The 23,215-nt window shown below is 48.2% G+C and overlaps 1 protein-coding gene across 1 annotated transcript in view; it reads right to left on the bottom strand.

Moving 5' to 3' along the window:
* LOC140493374 (uncharacterized) overlaps positions 1 to 23,215 on the bottom strand; it is a 91,073-nt gene that overhangs the window by 15,947 nt on the left and 51,911 nt on the right. The window contains exons 10-14 of the mRNA XM_072591771.1: positions 12,453 to 12,667; positions 11,552 to 11,636; positions 7,894 to 8,080; positions 6,230 to 6,349; positions 3,999 to 4,222 (exon numbers count right to left, since the gene is read on the bottom strand). Coding sequence (XP_072447872.1) covers positions 3,999 to 4,222; positions 6,230 to 6,349; positions 7,894 to 8,080; positions 11,552 to 11,636; positions 12,453 to 12,667 — 831 coding nt within the window. The remainder of the gene's footprint in view (positions 1 to 3,998; positions 4,223 to 6,229; positions 6,350 to 7,893; positions 8,081 to 11,551; positions 11,637 to 12,452; positions 12,668 to 23,215) is intronic.

Genomic DNA, 23,215 nt, shown 5'->3' with positions numbered 1-23,215 from the left:
AAGGATCAGTGCTGGGCCAACTACTTTTCATCATTTATATACAGAGGAACCTCGGTTATCCGAATACCAATTATCCGAAAATTTAATTATCCAAAGGAGATCTCGAGGTCCCAATGGAAACATCACATCAAAGACGTGTTTCCAACAGTGATCGCTTCATTTGTTTACAGTGATTAAACAGGCACCGTCTCCAAATGACTGACTGCCCGCCCTCTCTCTCTCCTCACACTGGAGTTCTACACAGAGGTGTACCCTAAACCCTGCTTCCCCATATAATCTCTCCAAAAAGTTGCAGTAAAAGGGTGTGTGTGTGTGTGTGTGTGTGCGCGCGCTATTTGGAGACTTACCCCACAAAGGCAACTACAGCAGTCTTCTTGTTGTTGTCCAGTCCAGCTGCCCTGGGGAGGGGGCAGGTGTGTACGGTGTTGGGAGGCAGGTGGAGTGGGTGTTGTGGGTGGGGGGAGGTGTTGGGGTGTGGGGGCAGTGTCTGGGACGTGGGTAGGTGTTGCGCGGGGTTGGGGGTGGGGTGAAGTATTAGAGGGGTTGCGGGTGAGGGGGCAGTGTTAGAAGGGTTAGGGTGGGGCTAGTGTTGGAGGGGTTGGGGTGGGTTAGGGGCAGGGATAGGTGTTGCATGGGGTTGGGCCAGGTGGTGGTGTTGGGGGTGGGGGCAGGTATTGGGGCGGGGGGAGGTGTTGCACGGTTTTGTAGGCGGGGCAGTGTTGGGGGTGCGGGAGGTGTTAGGGGTGGGAGGAGGTGTTGCACAGGGTTGGGGGCCGGGAGAGATGTTAGGGGTGGGGGACGGTGCATGGGGGGTTGGGGGAGGGTGGGGTTGGAGGCGGGGTCTCGGGCACTCTGTGCTGCTGCAGTCTCCTGAACGGGGAGCAGACTTTAAAAACTCTGAGCCCCAGAGGAAAGGCATTTAATTGATTAACCAAATAATCGATTATCTGAACAAAATAGTGCCCGCCCATCTTGTACTGATAATTGAGGTTTCCCTGTAAATGATTTGGATGTGAGCATAAGAGGTATCATTATTAAGTTTGCAGATGACATGAAAATTGGAGGTGTAGTGGTCAGCAAAGAAGGTTACCTCAGATTACAACAGGATCTGGACCAGATGGGCCAAACTGCTGAGGAATCGCAGATGGAATTTAATTCAGATAAATGCGAGGTGCTGCATTTTGGGAAAGCAAATCTTAGCAGGACTTATACACTTAGTGGTAAGGTACGAGGGAGTGTTGCTGAACAAAGAGACCTTGGAGTGCAGGTTCATAGCTCCTTGAAAGTGGAGTCCAGCCTATTCAGCCTTTCCCTATAGCTCAAATCTTCCAATCCTGGCAACATCCTTGTAAATCTTTTCTGAACCCTTTCAAGTTTCACAAAATCCTTCTGATAGGAAGGAGACTAGAATTACACACAATATTCCAACAGTGGCCTAACCAATGTTCTGTACAGGAGTTGGGAGGTCATGTTACAGCTGTACAGGACATTGGTTAGACCACTGTTGGAATATTGTGTGTAATTCTAGTCTCCTTCCTATCAGAAGGATTTTGTGAAACTTGAAAGGGTTCAGAAAAGATTTACAAGGATGTTGCCAGGATTGGAAGATTTGAGCTATAGGGAAAGGCTGAATAGGCTGGGGCTGTTTTCCCTGGACCGTCGGAGGCTGAGTGGTGACCTTATAGAGGTTTATAAAATTATAAGGGGCATGGATAAGATAAGTAGACAAAGTCTTTTCCCTAGTGTGCGGGAGGCCAGAACTAGAGGGCATAGGTTTAGGGTGAGAGGGGAAAGATAGAAAAGAGACCTAAGGGGCAATCTTTTCACACAGAGGGTGGTACGTGTGTGGAAAGAGCTGCCAGAGGAAGTGGTGGAGGTCAATACGATTTCAACATTTAAAAGGCATGTGGATGAGTATATGAATTGGAAGGGATTGGAGGGATATGGGCTGGATGCTGACAGGTGGGACTAGATTGGGTTGAGATATCTAGTCGGCATGGATGAGTCAGACCAAAGGGTCTGTGTTCGGTGCTGTACATCTCTATGACTCTATTACTCTAAGCTGTTGGTGGATTGATGTATATTGTTGTACAGCTTATGATCTGAACTTACAACATTAATTCTGCTTTCCTTCCACAGATAGTGCCAGATGTGCTGAGACTTTCCAGCAATCTTTGGTTTCATTTCTGATTTTCAGCATCTGCAGTTCTTTTTTATTCATTAAGGTATTTACAGGTTAAGTGAGTGAGCAAAGATCTAACAAATGAGCTAAAATGTGAAATTGCCCAGTTTAGAGCAATATTAAACGGAGGCATATTTTCTACATGGTGAGAGAGTGCAAGTTCTGAGATGCAGGGAGAATCTGGTGGTCCTCTTGCATGAATCATGAAAGGCTAATCTGCAGGTACAGCAAGTCATGAGGAAAGCTAATGTTTGGTGGTTATTGCAAGAGGAATTCTACATTAATGTGAAGATTACGCTTCAGTTACAAATAGCATTATTAAGACCATACCAAATATTGTGTATGATGTTGGTCATCTTAGTTAAGCATGGATGTAAATGAAATGGAAGCCAATCAGGGGAGGTTTCCAAGATTAATACCTGGAATCAATGGATTGTCTAACTCTGCTTGTATCTGCCGGTGTTTAGAAGAGCAAGAGCAAGAGCAAGATCAAACTTGATTGAAACATAAACGTTTAAGATCCTTAATACATAGTTAGACAGGCTGCTTTCTCCTCTCTTGTGGAAGAACCCAGAACCAGCACTCACTTTTTATTTTTAAAAAATGGGTCATTCATGTCAAATAGAGATAAGCCAAAAAGATTTCATTCAGAGGGTTGTAAGTCTTTGAAACACTTACTGCGAAAAAGTGTTCAAGGCAGAGTCTTCAAATATTTTTAAAGTAGAAGTGGATAGATTCTTGGTAGGCCAAGGGGATGAAAGGATATTGGAAGTAGGCAAGAATGTAGATTTGAGGTTGGGTTAAATGGTCTCCTCTGTTCTTACATTCCTACCTTTTTCTGCTCAGTATGATGTGTAAAGTGCAGGCTTCAGATCAGAGGGTGTTACAATCTTCACTTTTTGGTGTACATGGATGATCTGATTAAGGTCGGACTATCTCCAAATCTGCCGATGACTCCAGACAGGATATGTGAGAGAAACCGCTGGATGACAGTGGATGGATTGGGAAAGGGAACAGACAAGTGGCAGAAGCAGGCTAATGAGGAGATATGTGAGGCAAGTAGACTTTGGAAAAATAAACAGACACGTCTTGGAAGTGAACACGAAATCAAAAGATACTGAAGGGTGAGAATATACACAGACACCCTGTAAATAAATACAGAAATTTATTGAATGTTGAGTAGTGAGATAAAGTTATCAAAAGGTCAATAACAGTTTGACAAAAGGTAAGTGTAAAGAAATATCAATTCAACCACAGATAAGGATAGTTTCATATCTAACTTTATAAAGGACACTAAAGCCACTGAAAGCAGGGGGTGTAACCAGGAAGGGACTCTCGAGCTATCAGGAGAGATTAGAATATTGAGTAATTCAACTGAAGCAAAGAGGTAAAAGGAAATCTTGGAGATTTTTTAAATTATATAATGTTTTGAATAGAGAAGAACATCCCTTCCATTTGGGGAATCAGAACAATGTGTTTTCACAAAGGGTTATTGGTGCAGAGAATACTTCGCTGCAAGAGGCTGAAATAAATCTCAAGTGAAAAACTGAATAAGTCTATGAAAGGTGAATACATGTCTATGGGAAAAGAGCCTGCAGTGGGATTAGCTTGGGATTGATCCAGGACTCTGGGGAGAGAGCAGGGTAGTGGGGTTAGTTTGAGGGATTTTTCTAGTTACCAGCCAACTCAGGTGCAATTGGCTGATGGGCTGTTTCTGTACAACACATCTACCCCCAGCATCTAACTGGTTGTTGAATTCCAGCTGTTGAATTCCAAATGCAGTTAAGAGCCCTTTGAATTAATTTTGTGTTGTTACCTCCTGTGTAATGGCACAAAGTCTGTCCAGCTGGTTCTCCGTGTATCAGATGGACTGGGAGCCCAAGCTGCTTCCTGCATGCACTGTTTCTGTGGGGTCACTGCTTGAGATATCTGCTGTTTATTCAGCGGCACAGGGGTCCGGTCTTCTGAGGCATCATCCTTCACATCAAACGAGTTGGCAGCAGCTGAGAATCTGTGCAAGGGGATGTACCAAGCGATAGGCTGCAAAAGGGCAGAATACAGCCACTTATGTTCAACTTCAGCAAATATCCTCAAGTTTGAAATTCACAATCTACTTCATGTGACATATTTGCTCATTACATCTTTGGGTAATTAAGGTGATTACTGTTTGTTCTAACAATTGGACTTCAATCCCCTATAATCTGGAGTGTACCTTCCTCTCTATTATTTAGCTATTTAGTCATGCAGTAGCTTGACTGAGAAACTGCAGCAGAGAATCTTTACTCAGTGGCATCTGAGATGAATTCCATTATGCCCCATGAAAGGTCCCTTTTTCTTCTATAGAACTGAGGAAAATGTTTCTCTTGAATTCCCAAACGGAAGTAGTTCCAGGATGTTGACCCAGTGACACTGAAGGAATAGCAATATATTTCCAAGTCAGGGTGGTGAGTGGCTCGGACCAAAACTTTCAGGTGTCTGCTTTCCTTGATCCTCTACATGGTGGAGGCCATGCATTTGGAAGATGCTGCTAAGGAGCTTTGGGGGTTTTCTGCAGTGTATCTCATGAATCAGTACTGAGCATCAGTAGTGGAGGGAGTGAATGTTTGTGGATGTGATGCGAACTACACTGCTACTTTATCCTGGATGGTGTCAAGCTTGTTGTTAGAGCTACACCCTTTGCAGCAAGTGGGGAGAATTCCATCACACTCCTCATTTGAGCTTGTAGCTGGTAGACAAGTTTTGGGGAGTTATTTGCTGTAGGATTCCTGGTCTCTGACCTGCTCATGTAGCCACAATGATTATAGCCACTTCAGCTTCTGGTCAATGTAACCCCCCAGGATGTTGATCTTGGGGGAATTCAGTGATGGTAGTGCTGTCAAATGTCAAAGGGTGATGGTTAGATTCTCTGTTGTTGAAGGGGGACTTGTGTGACATGAATGTTACTTGCCACTTATCAGCTGAAAGCTGGATGTTGTCCAGGCTTTGCTGTCCAGGACATGAACTGCTTCAGTACTGGTGGATGCTGCAAATAGTGCGGAATAATGTGAAGTCATCAGTGAACAACCCCACTCTTGTGATGGAGAGGTCATTGATGAAGCAGCTGAAGACTGGGCTTAGGACACTACCCTGAGGAACTCCTGCAGTGATGTCCTGAAGCTGAGATGACTGCCTTCCAACAACTACAGCCATCCTGACTCCTATTAATTGCCGTTTTGCTTGGAGTTTTGACAAATGTTTAGATTCAATAAAACATGGAATTAAAAGTTAGTCTAATGGTGAACCTGTCACCATTGCGGATTGTTGTAAAAACCCATCTGATTCACTAATGCCCTTTGGGGAAGGAAATCTACCCTCCTTACATGGTCCAGCCTACATGTGGATCCAAACCCACGGTATTCTTAACTGCCTCCTGAAATGGCCTACAAATCCAATCAGTTTTAGGGCAGCGAGGGATGGGCAAGAAATTTCAGTGAATCTGTCAATGAAACCCAAATCTCATCAAAGAAAAAAAATCTGTACATGTCAGAGATAGGTGGGTGGGTGGCTGGAAAGCCATGTGTTGGGATTTAATGAGCACACCTGCCTTCGGACCAGAGAATGTAAGATCCAGCTCTTTGGGAATGGTGGCTCTGTGGTGAGCACTACTGCCTCACAGCACCAGGGACCCGGGTTCGATTCTAGCCTGGGGCAACTGTCTGTCTAGAGTTTGCACATTCTCACCGTGTCTGCGTGGGTTTCCTTCAGGTGTTCCGGTTTCCGGTTTCCTCCCGCAATCCAAAGATGTCCAGGTGAAATGAATTGGTCATACTAAATTGTCCATAGTGTTCAGAGATGTGTAAGTTAGGTACATTAGTTAGGCGTAAATGTAGAGTAATAGGGTAGGGCAATGGATCTGGGTGGAGTTACTCTCTGGAGGGTCGGTGTCAACTTGTTGGGCCAAATGGCCTGTTTCTACACTGTAGGGATTCTAAAAAAAAATTCTAAATTTGAGAATCTCTGCCCATTACAGAGCATATTCCTCACTCCACTACCCTCTCCTTTCTTTACCTGACCATTTGATTTGCAGAGAGCTGTGGTACATTCTGGTCCACTCCGGAATCTGTGCTGCTCTTGCCACACGAGGTCAGATGGAAGCCTTTGGGAGATGTCAGCTACTGCAGCCCAAACCTACATGGTGAAAACAAAGTAAAGTAAACCAGAGGGGAAGGCATCTCCTCCTTGTTCACAATAAATCCTTTTAAAAAAGACTACGTGATTTGCTTCTGAGTTCCTTATCACTGTGCTGTAAAGGTCACGCTGTAGTAACTATAAGATGGTTTTACTATATAGGCACTTTCACATCCTCAGTGAATCTCAAAACACTTGACAGCCAATGAAATCTGTTTGTTAAAGTATTGCCACCATTGTAGTGTACATAAACATGGCAGCTGAGTTGTGCAAAGCAAGATTCCACGAGTAATTCTTCTTTCAGTAAAAATGAAGCTTTGACCCAATTGCTGTAAGAACTAACGGTCTCACTCATCCTTTAAGAAAGGAAAGCTGCTGCCCTCACACTGGCAGGGATTATGAACTTGTTCTCTGATGTGGTCAAGCAAGCCATGTTATTATATTATCCCCTTCTCGGGTTAAGTAGAGATGTGCAAGGACTTTCCTGCAATGCTCACATCCTGAGTATGAATGCTTGAGATCCTTTTGAGGTGGTCTAGGTGTATGCTACATGCATTTGAAATTTGAAGTTTAAAGTAAGCTACATTTGTAGTTTCAGTTTTATTAGAGAACCTTTTTTGTTAAAAGGTCAGCAAGTCATTTTGGATCAGTGAATTAGAGACATTGTTTCTAAGAAAGCATGTGACCTCAGCTAAGTTCCTAATAAGATACCTGTGATATTAATTGATGATGCATTTACAAAGTTGGACTTTAATGTCAGACAGCGAAAACAGATCAGGGTATTCATTTTTTCTTAATATCAGAAGAATCCAGTTTCAAGATCAAAAGCCATTTAACCCAAGCAAAGGAATTTTATTTGTGAAGTCTCCAAGTTGTGAGAGTTTGTGTAGAAGCTTAAAGCTGAAAAGAGATTTTGGCCATCAGACCTGGAAAGTATCTGTTAAAGAAGAAATTAAAGAGGTGAGAGTGGATTCAAGCTTTACTGAGATTGAAAGAAGGATATTTCTAGGGAAGGGATTGAAACTCTGTTTTGCAATTTGCTAAGATCTTTCTAATCTGTCAAATATAGAGCAAGATTTGTTCATTTCATCTTGTGTAGTAAATTTGTGTTCAAAAAAATCAGCAGCTCACGATAATTTTTTCAACACTAACTACTACAGTGACCAACTGTGAAAATTGAACTTATTATCAATCAAGCCAGGTTTCACTCTGCATTTCCATCATCTGGGATCATGCCATCAGACTGGGGGAGGATCAATTGCCAAACTCTCACTGGTTAGACCTTGTAAAGTGTTGACAGGCCTGAGTGGAAGTGAATAGCTGGTTTTCAACTCAGAGCTAAATCTAGGAATTAAAACTCTCCCTCTTTCCTTTTTCTGATAATTTTGGTACTTTGAAAAAGAGTGAAAGCTTTCACATAAGTGGATGGAGGGAGGGACAGACAGGTACTAGCAATATCAGGACAAGGTGTAGTGACAGAGTAGGAATATATAGGCAATAAAAACAGATACTTGATGGTAGTAACATGCTTTCGATGGCATTACCTTGAGGCATTGCTGTGCTGGAAGCAATGTGTGTTTTGGGAAGCGGTACAAGGAGATTGGATAAGCACCAACTCTCTGTTGCAGAGTGCAGCCACTGAGATCTATGTTCTTGTCGTAGGAAGTGTTGAAGAGTTGAACAAAACAGCCTTTGGAATCCAACTCCTGTATCTTCACAGAGGTAGTTGCTCTAGAACCAGGTGAGAAAGCCAACTTTGATTGATCTGAGTTTGAGAAATGATTCTGGATTTTACATTCTACTGAAGGACTGTTTGGTACTGACCACTTAGTCTATTGGTCAAGACTGGGAAAGCTATATAATTGCTCTATGCTCAGATAAAGGTCTATCAGTTCCAATTCTGTTGCATGTTCTCAATGTTTCAATAAAGCAGAGAAATAGACAATGCAGTCCAACTAATCTGTGTGCTGTTTATATCTCATACAACAGCAGAGACTTTCTAATGGTTACAGCACAGGAGGTCACTCAGCCCAATGTTACTGTACTGACCCTCTGCAACAGCGACCTGGTCCCACTCCACCAGCTTTTCTCTGTCAACTTGCAAATTATTTGACTTCAGATAATTATCCAATACCCTTTTGAAAGCCATACTTGAATGCGCCTCCACCACACCCTCAGGCAGTACATTCCAGATCCTAATCACTAGCTGCATAAATGTTTCCATCAACTGCAATCTATCACTTTCATAATTTCAAAGGCCTTCATAAGGCTATCTTTAATCTTCACTTTTCCAAAGAAGAAAGCTGTAATCTGTTTAATCTTTCCTGAAAATTATAACTTCAGAGTTTGGATAGTTCTTGTATGTCTGTTTTGCATCCTCTCCAGTGTCCCTATATTTGCCTTCTGTTTGATTACTCCCAGGTATATGGATTTAGAAACTGTGCAAACTTCTCAAATTAGCACACAAACTCTCTCACACATGGACACACCACACACATGGACACAAACGCAAGGACATGCTGACACACACACACACATATCAGCATGGACACACACACACACACACACACACACAGAGACACGTGGACACACACATGGGCACACACACGGACACGCTCACACACGGACACGCTCACACACACACACACACACACATGGACACGCTCACACATGGACATACTCACACACACTGACACGCTCACACACACATACGGACATACACAAATACACACACACGGATGGACCCAAACAGACATGTTTGCATACATACATACAGACACGCTCACACACACACATATGGGCAAGCTCACACACACACACGGACACACATACGGACACGCTCACACACACACAGACACACATATTCAGACATGCTCACACACATACAGACATACACACAAATACAGACACACATGGACACACATACAGTCATGTTCACATACATACGGACATACTCACACACACAGACACTCTCACATACACACATACACACACACACACAGAGGGACACACAGGGACACACCCGCACACACACTTGGACTCACACACAATACATATCAGTCCAATTTCATTATCATCATCATGGGAATGAATAGCAGATTGAGTGTCTCCTAATTTTTTGAAGAAAGATATTTATCTTGAGATTACATGTGAAATGGACAGCTGCCAGTTGAAAAAAAAATTGTCAGGACAAGAAACAGTAAGAAGTTATCATCAGCAGGCTCAGCAAATCATCAGGCATTTGATCATTTTATTTCTAAGCAAGTATTGTACATGAATGCTTCTATTAAAATAGTTATTATATTGGTGCATTGTCTTTTGCTGCTGCTTATCTTTGAACAAATTATTTGATAGTTTGTAACTTTAATGCAAATTGTGATTGAGTTTACTATTAGGAGGTAATGAATTAGAATTGAATTAGTCTTTATTGTCACATATATACAATGGTGACAGTGAAAAGTTTATACATCGCCACTTACAGTACTGACTTAGGTACGAGGTACCTTGGGTACAACTTCTTTAGTTACAAGATTTTTGATAATAGAGAAATAAAGTATCCAGCATTTCAGAAATAAAAGTTCTGAACAGCAGACCACACTGGCACTCAGCTTCCAGTGTGCACTGGGCCCCGGCTCCAGACGGAACCGGCCTTCACCTTGAGGATCATGAAGCTGGGAGATCACTTCAGACCACAACGCCAGGCAGAGGGAGCCACACCGGGAGGCCACTACAAGAGGAGGAGGAGGGAGCTGTGCCAGGCCGGGACATTACCACACCACGCTGGGAGGCTGCTATGGGAGGAGGATGCTGCGTCAGGCCGGGAGGTATGGAAAATAAAGAACATGAAAGCATGGGAAGGGTTAAAGCATGAAGACCACTGACAATCTGTGGTCTGTGGAAGGCAGGATGGGATAACCATAGTGGAACATTCTTACACCAATTAGCAGAGTAAGGTTAAGGCTGAAAGGTCACTATGGCGAGATGAGATAACACAAGTAATAAAGCAAGTTTCTCTGTTAAGTGTTATTATGACAGGATTGGGACCGTAAATATTTGGGACATGACATTAAGATATCTAATTAATAGTTAGTAGAGTCAGCTTGAGACCAGTGACTATTGTAATAGATGGAATAGCTAAATATCTATCATGATAGTTTAGTCTGCAATGGAAGATCACTGTAGCAGAAGTGATAATACATATCCAACCGTGACATTAGAATAAGATCAAGTAGAATGTACAACTAAAGAGATAATGGGAACTAACATCACTGGTTTATTGTGTAGCTAGAGTGAGGTACTTAGATTAATATAGTTGGACATGCTGATAAGCTAACAGAAACATGAAAAAAAATATAAAAATCCATGGACCCTGAGGTTTGGGGGCATTCGAGAATCTGCTTTCTCAGGGTCACGGTTTTTTGTTTGCAAATAAAAGACCTACTTCTTGAAACAGAGGTCACCACACCACGCCAGGAGGCCGCTACGGGAGGAGGATGCTGCGTCAGGCCAGGAGGTTGTCACACCACACATGGAGGCCGCTACGGGAGGAGGATGATGCGCCACGCTGGGTGGTCAGCACAACATTCCGGGAGGACGCTGCGCCAGTCTGGGAGTTGGTGCTGGAAGCCAAGAGTTGTCACCAGAGGGCTGGGAATCATTACTCACCATGGGCTGGGAATCATTGCTCACCATAGGCTGGGAATTGTCGCTCACCGGAGTCTGGGAACTATTGCTCACTGGAGGCCAGGAATTGTCAGAGAGAAAAAGAAAATAAAGCACTGAGAGGAAGAAAGGAGAAAAAAAGAAGAAACAGTGAAGCAGACAAGCTCCAGCTGGCGTGTCCTACTCCACTGCGATCTTGAGAACATGAGAGGACTAGTCCATCAAAGCTGGGGAAGCACAGCCCTGATGGATGCACCAATAGTGGACCAGGAAAACACCAGTGAGCCCACCAATCACAGGACAGGAGAGTGCTGGTGAGTGCAATAATGGGCAGGAGAACACTGATAAGCTCACCAATCACGGGGTGGGAGTGCTGGTGAGTGCAATAATGGCGGGCAGGAGAACACTGATATGCCCACCAATCACGGGGTGAGAGAGTGCTGGTGGATGCACCAATGATGGGGCCAGCAGCACAGTTGATGGAAGTTGGTGAGATGAATTTATAACAGACCTATCCCTTGGCTTTGTTCCGGTTCATACCTGGATATTGCTGGGTTCCTGTTTGGTGTCAGATCTGAAGAGTCCCAATTCTTCTCTATTGATGGCATCTGGGTGATTTGTGAATCTGTTAAAACAGGCAGATGTTTACCACAGTGAGGGTAGAGAGAATAACAAGCACTGACTCCCCATGTAATGCTCGAGAAAATACTGGGAAGCATTCACTATTTAAGTTAAACAGCTGTATCTTTCCCCAGTTTACTGTCTGCACTGTGAGGTGGATAGAATCAGCTCTTGATACCAACCTGACCCTCTGCCCAGCTTTAAGGCACTGAATGCTGGCACACTGTTCAGTCAAGGAGATTCCAGACCCAGCTGGTTACATTTAACAGACACAAGTTGTAAAGAACGCCTGCTCTTTCTATCTTTAGCTTTGAGCACTAAAGTGTTGGTCACTAATGGCGGAGGTGACTCAGCACCAAGCAGCAATGAAACCATGGACTGCACTGTTCTGGAGGACTCAGTCCCACACAGTGTTTGCCAAGCCCTATAATCATTGTCTCTGCTGAACAAAATTAGACAATCCACAACCGGGAACCACAACCAGCCAAAAGTAAATCCGAGAGAATTCAGGAGAAGTTTCTTTCTGCAGGCAATGCGAAAATGTAGGACTTCCTGCCAAAAGGAATAGCTGGGAAGTTGAGCAGAGATACAGTTAGAGGAAAGTCGATTAAACGCGTGAGGAAGAAAGGGAATGGTAGAATATGTTGTTAGACATGGAATGAAAAGGAATTGGGAGGAGACTGATGTAAAGCATAGACATCACAGAGTTGTCAGGCCTGATGGTGTGTTTCTGTATAGTAAACGCAATGTAATTCTATATCATTCAATATCCACAAATTCAATCAGAACTCAGAAGCTAAACTGGATATTTTATACCTACCTTGCAGCTTTTCACTCTGGACGGGTACAGAGGCTGGTGGACAGAGTGCAGGTTCAAACATGTCCATTTCAGAGTGGTGGGCAGTGCTTGATACCATCTCCTGGTCCCCCTCCTGCTCCTGAGGGTGCTGCCTGTCTCCATGAGATTCTCTCGGTATTTCAGAACAACCTTCCTCCAAGGCTTTCCCAACCAAATCCGTTAATTCTTTATATAATCTTGATTCACAGAAAGGATAGGATTGTTAGCCACTTGCATAGAGAATATCTGACTGATGATCAAAAGAATGTTCAAGCTCACTAATTGTATTCCAGACTGTGTTGAGTAAATCCTGCTTCTTTCAGTGGTAATTGCTTTGTTGTCAGCCATGGCTCAGTGTGTAACATTATTGTCTCTGAGTCAGAGATCCCTGGATTCAAGTCCCATTCCCAAATAACTCAGAATGTAAATCAAATTGATATTCCCCATGGAATAGAAAAAGATCACCATATCATGGAAAGATTCATAGTTGGGAGGTGCTGCACTGTTGAAGGGCCCTTACTGAGGAAATGTTGCACACTTGAAGGGCCCTTACTGAGGAAGTGCTGCCCTGTTGGGGGGCCCTCACTGAGGAAGTGCTGCACTATTGGAGGGCCCTTACTGAGGAAGTGTTGCACTGTTGGAGGGCCCTCACTGAGGAGTTGCTGCACTGTTGGGGTGCCCTTACTGAGGAAGTGTTGCACTGTTGGAGGGCCCTTACTGAGGAAGTGTTGCACTGTTGGGGTGCCCTTACTGAGGAAGTGTTGCACTATTTGAGGGCCCTTACTGAGGAAGTGTTGCACTGTTGGGGTGCCCTTACTGAGGAAGTGTTGCACTGTTGGAGGGCCCTCACTGAGGAGTTGCTGCACTGTTGGGGTGCCCTTACTGAGGAAGTGTTGCACTATTTGGGGGCCCTTACTGAGGATGTGTTGCACTGTTGGGGGGCCTTTAAAGAGGAAGTGCTGCACTTTTGGGGTCCCTTACTAAGGAAGTGCTGCACTGTTGGAGGGCCCTCAGTGAGGAAGTGCTGCACTGTTGGGGGGGGCCCTTACTGAGGAGGTGTTGCACTGTTGGGGGGCCTTTAAAGAGGAAGTGCTGCACTTTTGGGGTCCCTTACTGAGGAAGTACTGCACTGTTGGAGGGCTCTTTCTGAGGAAGTGCTGCACTGTCGAAGGGTCCTTACTTAGGAAGTACTGCACTGTTGGAGGGCTCTTACTGAGGAGGTGCTGCACTGTTGAGGGGCCCTTACTGGAGAAGTGCTGCACCATTGGAGAACCTTACTTGGGAAGTGCTGTACTGTGGGGACCTCTTACTGAGGAAGTGTTGCACTGTTGGAGGGCCCTTACTGAGGAATTGCTGCACTGTTGGAGGGCCCTTACTGAGGAAGTGTTGCACTGTTGGAGGGCCCTTACTGAGGAAGTGTTGCACTGTTGGGGTGCCCTTACTGAGGAAGTGTTGCACTATTTGGGGTCCCTTACTGAGGAAGTACTGCACTGTTGGAGGGCTCTTTCTGAGGAAGTGCTGCACTGTCGAAGGGTCCTTACTGAGGAAGTGCTGCACTTTTGGAGGGCTCTTATTGAGGAAGTGCTGCACTGTTGAGGGGCCCTTACTGGAGAAGTGCTACATTGTTGGAGGGCCTTACTGAGGAAGTGTTGCATTATTTGGGGACCCTTACTGAGGAGGTGTTGCACTGTTGGGGGGCCCTTAAAGAGGAAGTGCTGCACTTTTGGGTTCCCTTACTGAGGAAGTACTGCACTGTTGGAGGGCTCTTTCTGAGGAAGTGCTGCACTGTTGAGGGGCCCTTACTGGAGAAGTGCTGCACCGTTGGAGGATCTTACTTTGGAAGTGCTGGACTGTGGGGACTTCTTACTGAGGAAGTGCTGCACTGTTGGAGGACCTTACTGAGGAAGTGCTGCACTGTTGGAGGGCCTTACTGTGGAAGTGCTGCACTGTTGGAGGGCTCTTACTGAGGAGGTGCTGCACTGTTGGAGGGCCTTACTGTGGAAGTGCTGCACTGTTGGAGGGCTCTTACTGAGGAAGTGCTGCACTGTTGGAGGACCTTACTGAGGAAGTGCTGCACTGTTGGAAGACCTTACTGAGGAAGTGCTGCACTGTTGAGGGGCCTTACTGAGGAAGTGCTGCACTGTTGCAGGCCTTACAGAAAAAGTGCTGTACTGTTGGTGGGCTTTTACTCGGAAGTGTAGCATTGTTGGAGGACCTTACTGAGAAAATGCTGTACTGCTGGGGACCTTTACTAAGAAAGTGCTGCACTGTTGTGGGACCTTACTGAGGAAGTGCTGCACTGTTGTGGGACATTACTGAGGAAGTGCTGCACTGTTGGGGGGACCTTACTGAGGAAGTGCTGCACTGTTGGAAGGCCCTTACTAAGGAAGTATTGCACTGTTGGAACGCCCTTATTGAGGAAGTGTTGCACTGTTGGTGGCCCTTACTGAGGAAGTGCTGCACTGTTGGAGGGCCCTTGCTGAGTCGGTGCTGCACTGTTGAGGGGCACTTACCTGAGAAGTGTGGCACTGTTGGAGGGCCTTCACTGAGGAAGTGCTGCACTATTGGGGGGACCTTACTGAGGAAGTGTTGCACTGTTGGGGTTCCCTTACTGAGGAAGTGTTGCACTGCTGGGGGCTCCTTACTGAGGAAGTGTTGCACTCTTGGAAGGCCCTGACTGAGGAAGTGCTGCACTGTTGGGGGTCCCTTACTGAGGAAGTGTTGCACTGTTGGGGGCCCGTACTGAGGAAGTGCTGCACTGTTGGGGGCCCTTACTGAGGAAGTGTTGCGCTGTTGGAAGGCACTCACTGAGGAAGTGCTGCATTGTTGGAGGGCCCTTACTGAGGAAGTATTGCACTGTTGAAAGGCCCTTACAGGAAGGCCTGCATTGTTGGAGGGCCCTTACTGAGGAGGTGCTGCACTGTTGAGGCGCCCTTACTGGAGAAGTGCTGCACTGTTAGAGGGCCTTACGAAGAAAGTGCTGTACTGTTGGGGACCTTTACTAAGGAAGTGTTGCACTGTTGGGGTGCCCTTACTGAGGAAGTGTTGCACTGTTGGGGTGCCCTTAGGGAGGAAGTGTTGCACTGTTGGGGGGCCCTTACTGAGGAAGTGCTGCACTGTTGGAGGGTCCTGACTGAGGAAGTGCTGCACTGTTGGAAGGCCCTTACTGAGGAAGTGTTGCACTGTTGGGGTTCCCTTACTGAGGAAGTGTTGCACTGCTGGGGGCTCCTTACTGAGGAAGTGTTGCACTCTTGGAAGGCCCTGACTGAGGAAGTGCTGCACTGTTGGGGGTCCCTTACTGAGGAAGTGTTGCACTGTTGGGGGCCCGTACTGAGGAAGTGCTGCACTGTTGGGGGCCCTTACTGAGGAAGTGTTGCGCTGTTTGAAGGCACTCACTGAGGAAGTGCTGCATTGTTGGAGGGCCCTTACTGAGGAAGTATTGCACTGTTGAAAGGCCCTTACAGGAAGGCCTGCATTGTTGGAGGGCCCTTACTGAGGAGGTGCTGCACTGTTGAGGCGCCCTTACTGGAGAAGTGCTGCACTGTTAGAGGGCCTTACGAAGAAAGTGCTGTACTGTTGGGGACCTTTACTAAGGAAGTGTTGCACTGTTGGGGTGCCCTTACTGAGGAAGTGTTGCACTGTTGGGGTGCCCTTAGGGAGGAAGTGTTGCACTGTTGGGGGGCCCTTACTGAGGAAGTGCTGCACTGTTGGAGGGTCCTGACTGAGGAAGTGCTGCACTGTTGGAAGGCCCTTACTGAGGAAGTGTTGCACTGTTGGGGGCCCGTACTGAGGAAGTGCTGCATTGTTGGAGGGCCCTTACTGAGGAAGTATTGCACTGTTGAAAGGCCCTTACAGGAAGGCCTGCATTGTTGGAGGGCCCTTACTGAGGAGGTGCTGCACTGTTGAGGCGCCCTTACTGGAGAAGTGCTGCACTGTTAGAGGGCCTTACGAAGAAAGTGCTGTACTGTTGGGGACCTTTACTAAGGAAGTGTTGCACTGTTGGGGTGCCCTTACTGAGGAAGTGTTGCACTCTTGGGGTGCCCTTAGGGAGGAAGTGTTGCACTGTTGGGGGGCCCTTACTGAGGAAGTGCTGCACTGTTGGAGGGTCCTGACTGAGGAAGTGCTGCACTGTTGGAAGGCCCTTACTGAAGAAGTGTTGACTGTTGGAAGGCCCTTGCTGAGGAAGTGTTGCACTGTTGGGGTGCCCTTACTGAGGAAGTGTTGCACTGTTGGGGTGCCCTTAGGGAGGAAGTGTTGCACTGTTGGGGGGCCCTTACTGAGGAAGTGCTGCACTGTTGGAGGGTCCTGACTGAGGAAGTGCTGCACTGTTGGAAGGCCCTTACTGAAGAAGTGTTGACTGTTGGAAGGCCCTTGCTGAGGAAGTGTTGCACTGTTGGGGGGGCCATTACTGAGGAAGGGCTGCACTGTTTTTGGGGTGCCCTTAGGGAGGAAGTGTTGCACTGTTGGGGGGGACCTTACTGAGGAAGTGCTGCACTGTTGGAAGGCCCTTACTGAGGAAGTGTTGCACTGTTGGGGGGCCCTTACTGAGGAAGTGCTGCACTGTTGGGGGGCCCTTACTGAGGAAGTGTGGCACTGTTGGAAGGCCCTTACTGAGGAAGTGCTGCACTGTTGGAGGGCCCTAACTGAGGAAGTGCTGCACTGTTGCAGGGTCATTACTGAGGAAGTGTTGCACTGTTGGGGGGCCCTTACTGAGGAAGTGCTGCACTGTTGGGGGGCCCTTACTGAGGAAGTGTGGCACTGTTGGAAGGCCCTTACTGAGGAAGTGCTGCACTGTTGGAGGGCCCTAACTGAGGAAGTGCTGCACTGTTGCAGGGTCATTACTGAGGAAGTGCTGCACTGTTGGGGGACCTTACTGAGGAAGTGCTGCAATGTTGGAGGGCCCTTGCTGAGGAGGTGCTGCACTGTTGAGGGGCTCTCGCTGAGGAAGTGTTGCACTGTTGGGGTGCCCTCACTGAAGAAGTGCTGCAATGTTGGAGGGCCCTTGCTGAGGCGGTGCTGCACTGTTGAGGGGCTCTCGCTGAGGAAGTGTTGCACTGTTGGAGTGCCCTTACTGAGGAAGTGCTGCACTATTGGAGGGCTCTTGCTGAGGAGGTGCTGCACTGTTGAGGGGCCCTTACTGAGGAGATGCCGCACTGTTGGGGGGCCCATACTGAGGAAGTGTTGCACTGTTGGGGTGCCCTTACTGAGGAAGCATTGCACAGTTAGAGGGCACTTACTGAGGAAGGGCTACATTGTTGGAGGGTCTTACTGTGGAAGTGCTGCACTGTTGGAGGGCTCTTCTTGAGGAGGTGCTGCACTGTTGAGGGGCCCTTACTGGAGAAGTGCTACACTGTTGGGGTCCCTTACTGAGGAAGTGCTGCACTGTTGGGGAACCCTTACTGAGGAAGTGTTGCACTGTTGGGGAACCCTTACTGAGGAAGTGTTGCCCTGTTGGAAGGCCCTTACTGAGGAAGTGCTGCACTGTTGGAGGGCCCTAACTGAGGAAGTGCTGCACTGTTGGAGGGCCCTAACTGAGGAAGAGCTGCACTGTTGCAGGGTTTTTACTGAGGAATTGCTCCATTGTTGCAGGGCCCTTACTGAGGAGGTGCTGCACTGTTGCTGGGCCCTTACTGAGGATCTGCTGAACTGTTATGGGGCTCTTAATGAGGAAGTGCTGCACTGTTGCAGGGTCATTACTGAGGAAGTGCTGCACTGTTGGGGGCCCTTACTGAGGAAGTGCTGCACTTTTGGGGGCCCTTACTGAGGAAGTGCTGCACAGTTGGGGGGCCCTTACAGAGGAGGTGGTGCACTGCTGAGGGGCCCTTACTGGAGAAGTGCTGCACCGTTGGAGGACTTTTCTTGGGAAGTGCTGGACTGTGAGGACCTCTTACTGAGGATGTGCTGCACTGTTGTGGGGCCCTTACTGAGGAAGTGCTGCAATGATGGGGGGCCCTTACTGAGGAAGTGTTGCACTGTTGGGAGAACCTTGCTGAGGAAGTGATGCACTGTTGGGGATCTCTTACTGAGGAAGTGCTGCATTGCTGGGGGCTCTTACTGAGGAGGTGCTGCACTGTTGGGGGGTCCTTACTGACGAATTGCTCCATTGTTGCAGGGCCCTTACTGAGGAGATGCTGCACTGTTGTGGGGCCCTTAGTGAGGAAGTGCTGCACTGTTGTGGGGTCATTACTGAGGAAGTGCTGCACTGATGGAAGACCTAACTGAGGAAGTGCTGTAGTGTTTGGGGCGCTTACTGAAGAAGTGTTGCACTGTTGGGATGCTTTACTGAGGAAGTGTTGCACTGTTGGGATGCTTTACTGAGGAAGTGCTGCACTGTTGGAGGTCACTTACTGAGGAAGTGCAGCACTGACGCTGCGGGCATACGGAAGACTAAATGCACTGTCGAGGGGCCCTTACTGGAAAAGTGCTACACTGTTGGAGGACCTTACTGAGAAAGTACTGGACTGTTGGGGTGCCTTACTGAGAAAGTGCTGCACTGTGTGGGGGATCTCTTACTGATGAAGTGTTGCACTCTTGTGAGCGGCCCTTAATGAGGAAGTGCTGCATTGTTGGAGGGCCTTACTGAGGATATGCTGCATTGTTGGGGAACCCTTCCTGAGGAAGTGCTGCATTGTTGGCGAATACTTACTAAGGAAGTGCTGCACTGTTGCAGGGGCCTTACTGAGGAAGTGCTGCACACCTGGGGGGCCCTTACCAAGGAAGTGCTGCACTGTTAGGGGGCATTTACTGAGGAAGTGCTGCACTGTTGGGGGGCCCTTACTGAGGAAGTGCTGCACTGTTGGGGAACCCTTACTGAGGAAGTGTTGCCCTGTTGGAAGGCCCTTACTGAGGAAGTGCTGCACTGTTGGAGGGCCCTAACTGAGGAAGTGCTGCACTGTTGCAGGGCCCTTATTGAGGAGGTGATGCACTGTTGCTGGGCCCTTACTGAGGATCTGCTGAACTGTTATGGGGCTCTTAATGAGGAAGTGCTGCACTATTGCAGGGTCATTACTGAGAAAGTGCTGCACTGTTGGGCGCCCTTACTGAGGAAGTGCTGCACTGTTGAGGGGCCTTACTGAGGAAGTGCTGCACTTTTGGAGGCTCTTACTGAGGAAGTGCTGCACTGTTGGAGGGCTCTTGCTGAGGAGGTGCTGCACTGTTGAGGGGCCCTTACTGAGGAGATGCCGCACTGTTGGGGGGCCCATACTGAGGAAGTGTTGCACTATTGGGGTGCCCTTACTGAGGAAGCGTTGCACAGTTAGAGGGCACTTACTGAGGAAGGGCTGCACTGTTGGAGGGCCTTACTGTGGAAGTGCTGCACTGTTGGAGGGCTCTTACTGAGGAGGTGCTGCACTGTTGAGGGGCCCTTACTGGAGAAGTGCTACACTGTTGGAGGGCCTTACGAAGAAAGTGCTGTACTGTTGGGGACCTTTACTAAGGAAGTGCTGCACTGTTGGCGGGCTCTTACCGAGGAAGTGCTGCACTATTGGAGGGTCCTGACTGGGGAAGTGTTGTACTCTTGGAAGGCCCTGACTGAGGAAGTGCTGCACAGTTGCAGGGCCGTACTGAGAAAGTGCTGTACTGTTGGTGGGTTCTTACTGGGAAGTGCAGCATTGTTAGGAAACCCTTAATGAGGAAGTGCTGCACTGATGGGGGCCCCATACTGAGGAAGTGTTGCACTGTTGGGGAATCCTTTCTGAGGAAGTGCTGCATTGTTGGGGGCTCTTACTGAGGAGGTGCTGCACTGTTGGGGGCCTTTACTGAGGAATTGCTCCATTGTTGCAGGTCCCTTACTGAGGAGGTGATGCACTGTTGCTGGGCCCTTACTGAGGATCTGCTGAACTGTTAGGGGGCTCTTAATGAGAAAGTGCTGCACTGTTGCAGGGTCATTACTGAGGAAGTGCTGCACTGTTGAGGGCCCTTACTGAGGAAGTGCTGCACTTTTGGAGGCCCTTACTGAGGAAGTGCTGCACAGTTGGGGGCCCTTACAGAGGAGGTGGTGCACTGCTGAGAGGCCCTTCCTGGAGAAGTGCTGCACCGTTGGAGGACCTTTCTTGGGAAGTGCTGGACTGTGAGGACCTCTTACTGAGGAAGTGCTGCACTGTTGGGGGCCCTTACTGAGGAAGTGCTGCAATGTTGCAGGGCCCTTACTGAGGAGGTGCTGCACTGTTGCAGGGCCCTTACTGAGGGGATGCTGCACAGTTGTGGGGCCCTTAGTGAGGAAGTGCTGCACTGTTGCGGGGTCATTACTGAGGAAGTGCTGCACTGATGGAGGACCTAACTGAGGAAGTTCTGTAGTGTTTGGGGCCCTTACTGAGGAAGTGTTGCACTGTTGGGATGCTTTACTGAGGAAGTGTTGCACTGTTGGGAGGCCTTACTGAGGAAGTGCTGCACTGTTGGAGGTCACTTACTGAGGAAGTGCAGCACTGATGCAGCGGGCATACGGAAGACTAAATGCACTGTCGAGGGGCCCTTACTGTAAAAGTGCTGCACTGTTGGAGGACCTTACTGAGAAAGTACTGGACTGTTGGGGTGCCTTACTGAGAAAGTGCTGCACTGTGTGGGGGATCTCTTACTGATGAAGTTTTGCACTCTTGTGAGCGGCCCTTAATGAGGACGTGCTGCATTGTTGGGGAACCCTTCCTGAGGAAGTGCTGCATTGTTGGCGAACACTTACTAAGGGAGTGCTGCACTGTTGCAGGGGCCTTACTGAGGAAGTGCTGCACACCTGGGGGGCCCTTACCGAGGAAGTGCTGCACTGTTAGGGGGCATTTACTGAGGAAGTGCTGCACTGTTGGGGGGCCCTTACTGAGGAAGTGCTGCACTGTTGGGGAACCCTTACTGAGGAAGTGCTGCACTGTTGGGGAACCCTTACTGAGGAAGTGTTGCACTGTTGGGAAATCCTTTCTGAGGAAGTGATGCATTGTTGGGTGCTCTTACTGAGGAGGTGCTGCACTGTTGGGGGGCCCTTACTGAGGAATTGCTGCATTGTTGCAGGGCCCTTACTGAGGAGGTGCTGCACTGTTGCAGGGCCCTTATTGAGGAGGTGCTGCACTGTTGTGGGGCCCTTATCGAGGAAGTGTAGCACTGTTGCGGGGTCATTACTGAGGATGTGCTGCACTTTTGGGGTCCCTTACTGAGGAAGTGCTGCATTGTTGGGGGCTCTTACTAAGGAAGTGCTGCACTGTTGCCGACCCTAACTGAGGAATTGCTGCACTGTTGGGTGGCCCTTACTAGGGAAGTGTTGCACTGATGGAGGGCCTCACTGAGGAAGTGCTGCACTGTGGGGGAGCTCTTACTAATGAAGTGTTGCACTGTTGTGAGGGGCCCTTAATGAGGAAGAGTTGCATTGTTGGAGGGCCATACTGAGGAGGTGGTGCATTGTACGGGAACCCTTCCTGAGGAAGTGCTGCATTGCTGGCGAACACGTACTGAGGAAGTGCTGCACTGTTGGGGAACCCTTACTGAGGAAGGGCTGCATTGGTGGGGTCCCTTACTGAGGAAGTGCTGCAATGTTGGGGGGCCCTTACTGAGGAAGTGTTGCAATGTTGGGAGGCCCTTGCTGAGGAAGTGCTGCACTGTTGGGGATCCGTTACTGAAGAAGTGCTGCACTGTTGGGGGCACTTAATGAGGAAATGCTGCACTGTTGCAGAGGCCTTACTGAGGAGGTGGTGCACTGCTGAGGGGCCCTTACTGGAGAAGTGCTGCACTGTTGCAGGGCCGTACTGAGAAAGTGCTGTACTGTTGGTGGGCTCTTACTGGGAAGTGCAGCATTGTTGGGAAACCCTGACTGAGGGAATGCTGCACTGATGGGGGACCTTACTGAGGAAGTGCTGCACTGTTGGGGGGACCCTTACTGAGGAAGTGTTGCACTGTTGGAGGGCCTTACTGAGGAAGTGCTGCACTGTTGGGGAGCCCTTACTGAGGAAGTGCTGGACTGTGGGGGAGCTCTTACTAATGAAGTGTTGCACTCTTGTGAAGGGCTCTTAATGAGGAAGTGTTGCATTGTTGGCAGGCCATACTGAGGACATGCTGCATTGTGGGGGAACCCTTCCTGAGGAAGTGCTGCATTGTTGGTGAACTCTTACTGAGGAAGGGCTGCACTGTTGCAGGGGCCTTACTGAGGAAGGGCTGCACTGTTGCAGGGGCCTTACTGAGGAAGTGCTGCATGTTGGGAGCTCTTACTGGAGAAGTGTTGCACTGTTGAGGGGCTGTACTGAGAAAGTGCTGTTCTGTTGGTGGGCCCTTACTGAGGAAGTGCAGCATTGTTTGGGAACCCTTGCTGAGGAAGTGCTACACTGATGGAGGACCTAACTGAGGAAGTGCTGTATTGTTTGGGGCCCTTACTGAGGAAGTGTTGCACTGTTGGGGAGCCCTTATTGAGGAAGTGTTGCACTGCTGGGGGCCCTTACTGAGGAAGTGCTGCACTGTTGGGGGGCCCTTACTGAGGAAGTGTTGCACTTTGGAGGGCCTTACTGAGGAAGGGCTGCACTGTTGCAGCGGGCATACTGAGGAGGTGCTGCACTGTTGAGGGGCCCTTACTGGAGAAGTGCTGCACTGGTGGAGGACCTTACTGAGGAAGTGCTGGACTGTGGGGGAGCTCTTACTAATGAAGTATTGCACTGTTGTGAAGGGCCCTTAATGAGGAAGTGTTGCATTGTTGGAGGGCCATGCAGGAGGTGCTGCATTGTGGGGGAACCCTTCCTGAGGAAGTGCTGCATTGTTGGCGAACACGTACTGAGGAAGTG

The sequence above is a fragment of the Chiloscyllium punctatum genome, chromosome 22, assembly GCF_047496795.1.
Source record: "Chiloscyllium punctatum isolate Juve2018m chromosome 22, sChiPun1.3, whole genome shotgun sequence".
NCBI classification, from domain to species: Eukaryota; Metazoa; Chordata; class Chondrichthyes; order Orectolobiformes; family Hemiscylliidae; genus Chiloscyllium; species Chiloscyllium punctatum.
Note: the sequence above shows the minus strand (reverse complement) of the source record. Positions and strands in the feature narration are given on the sequence as shown.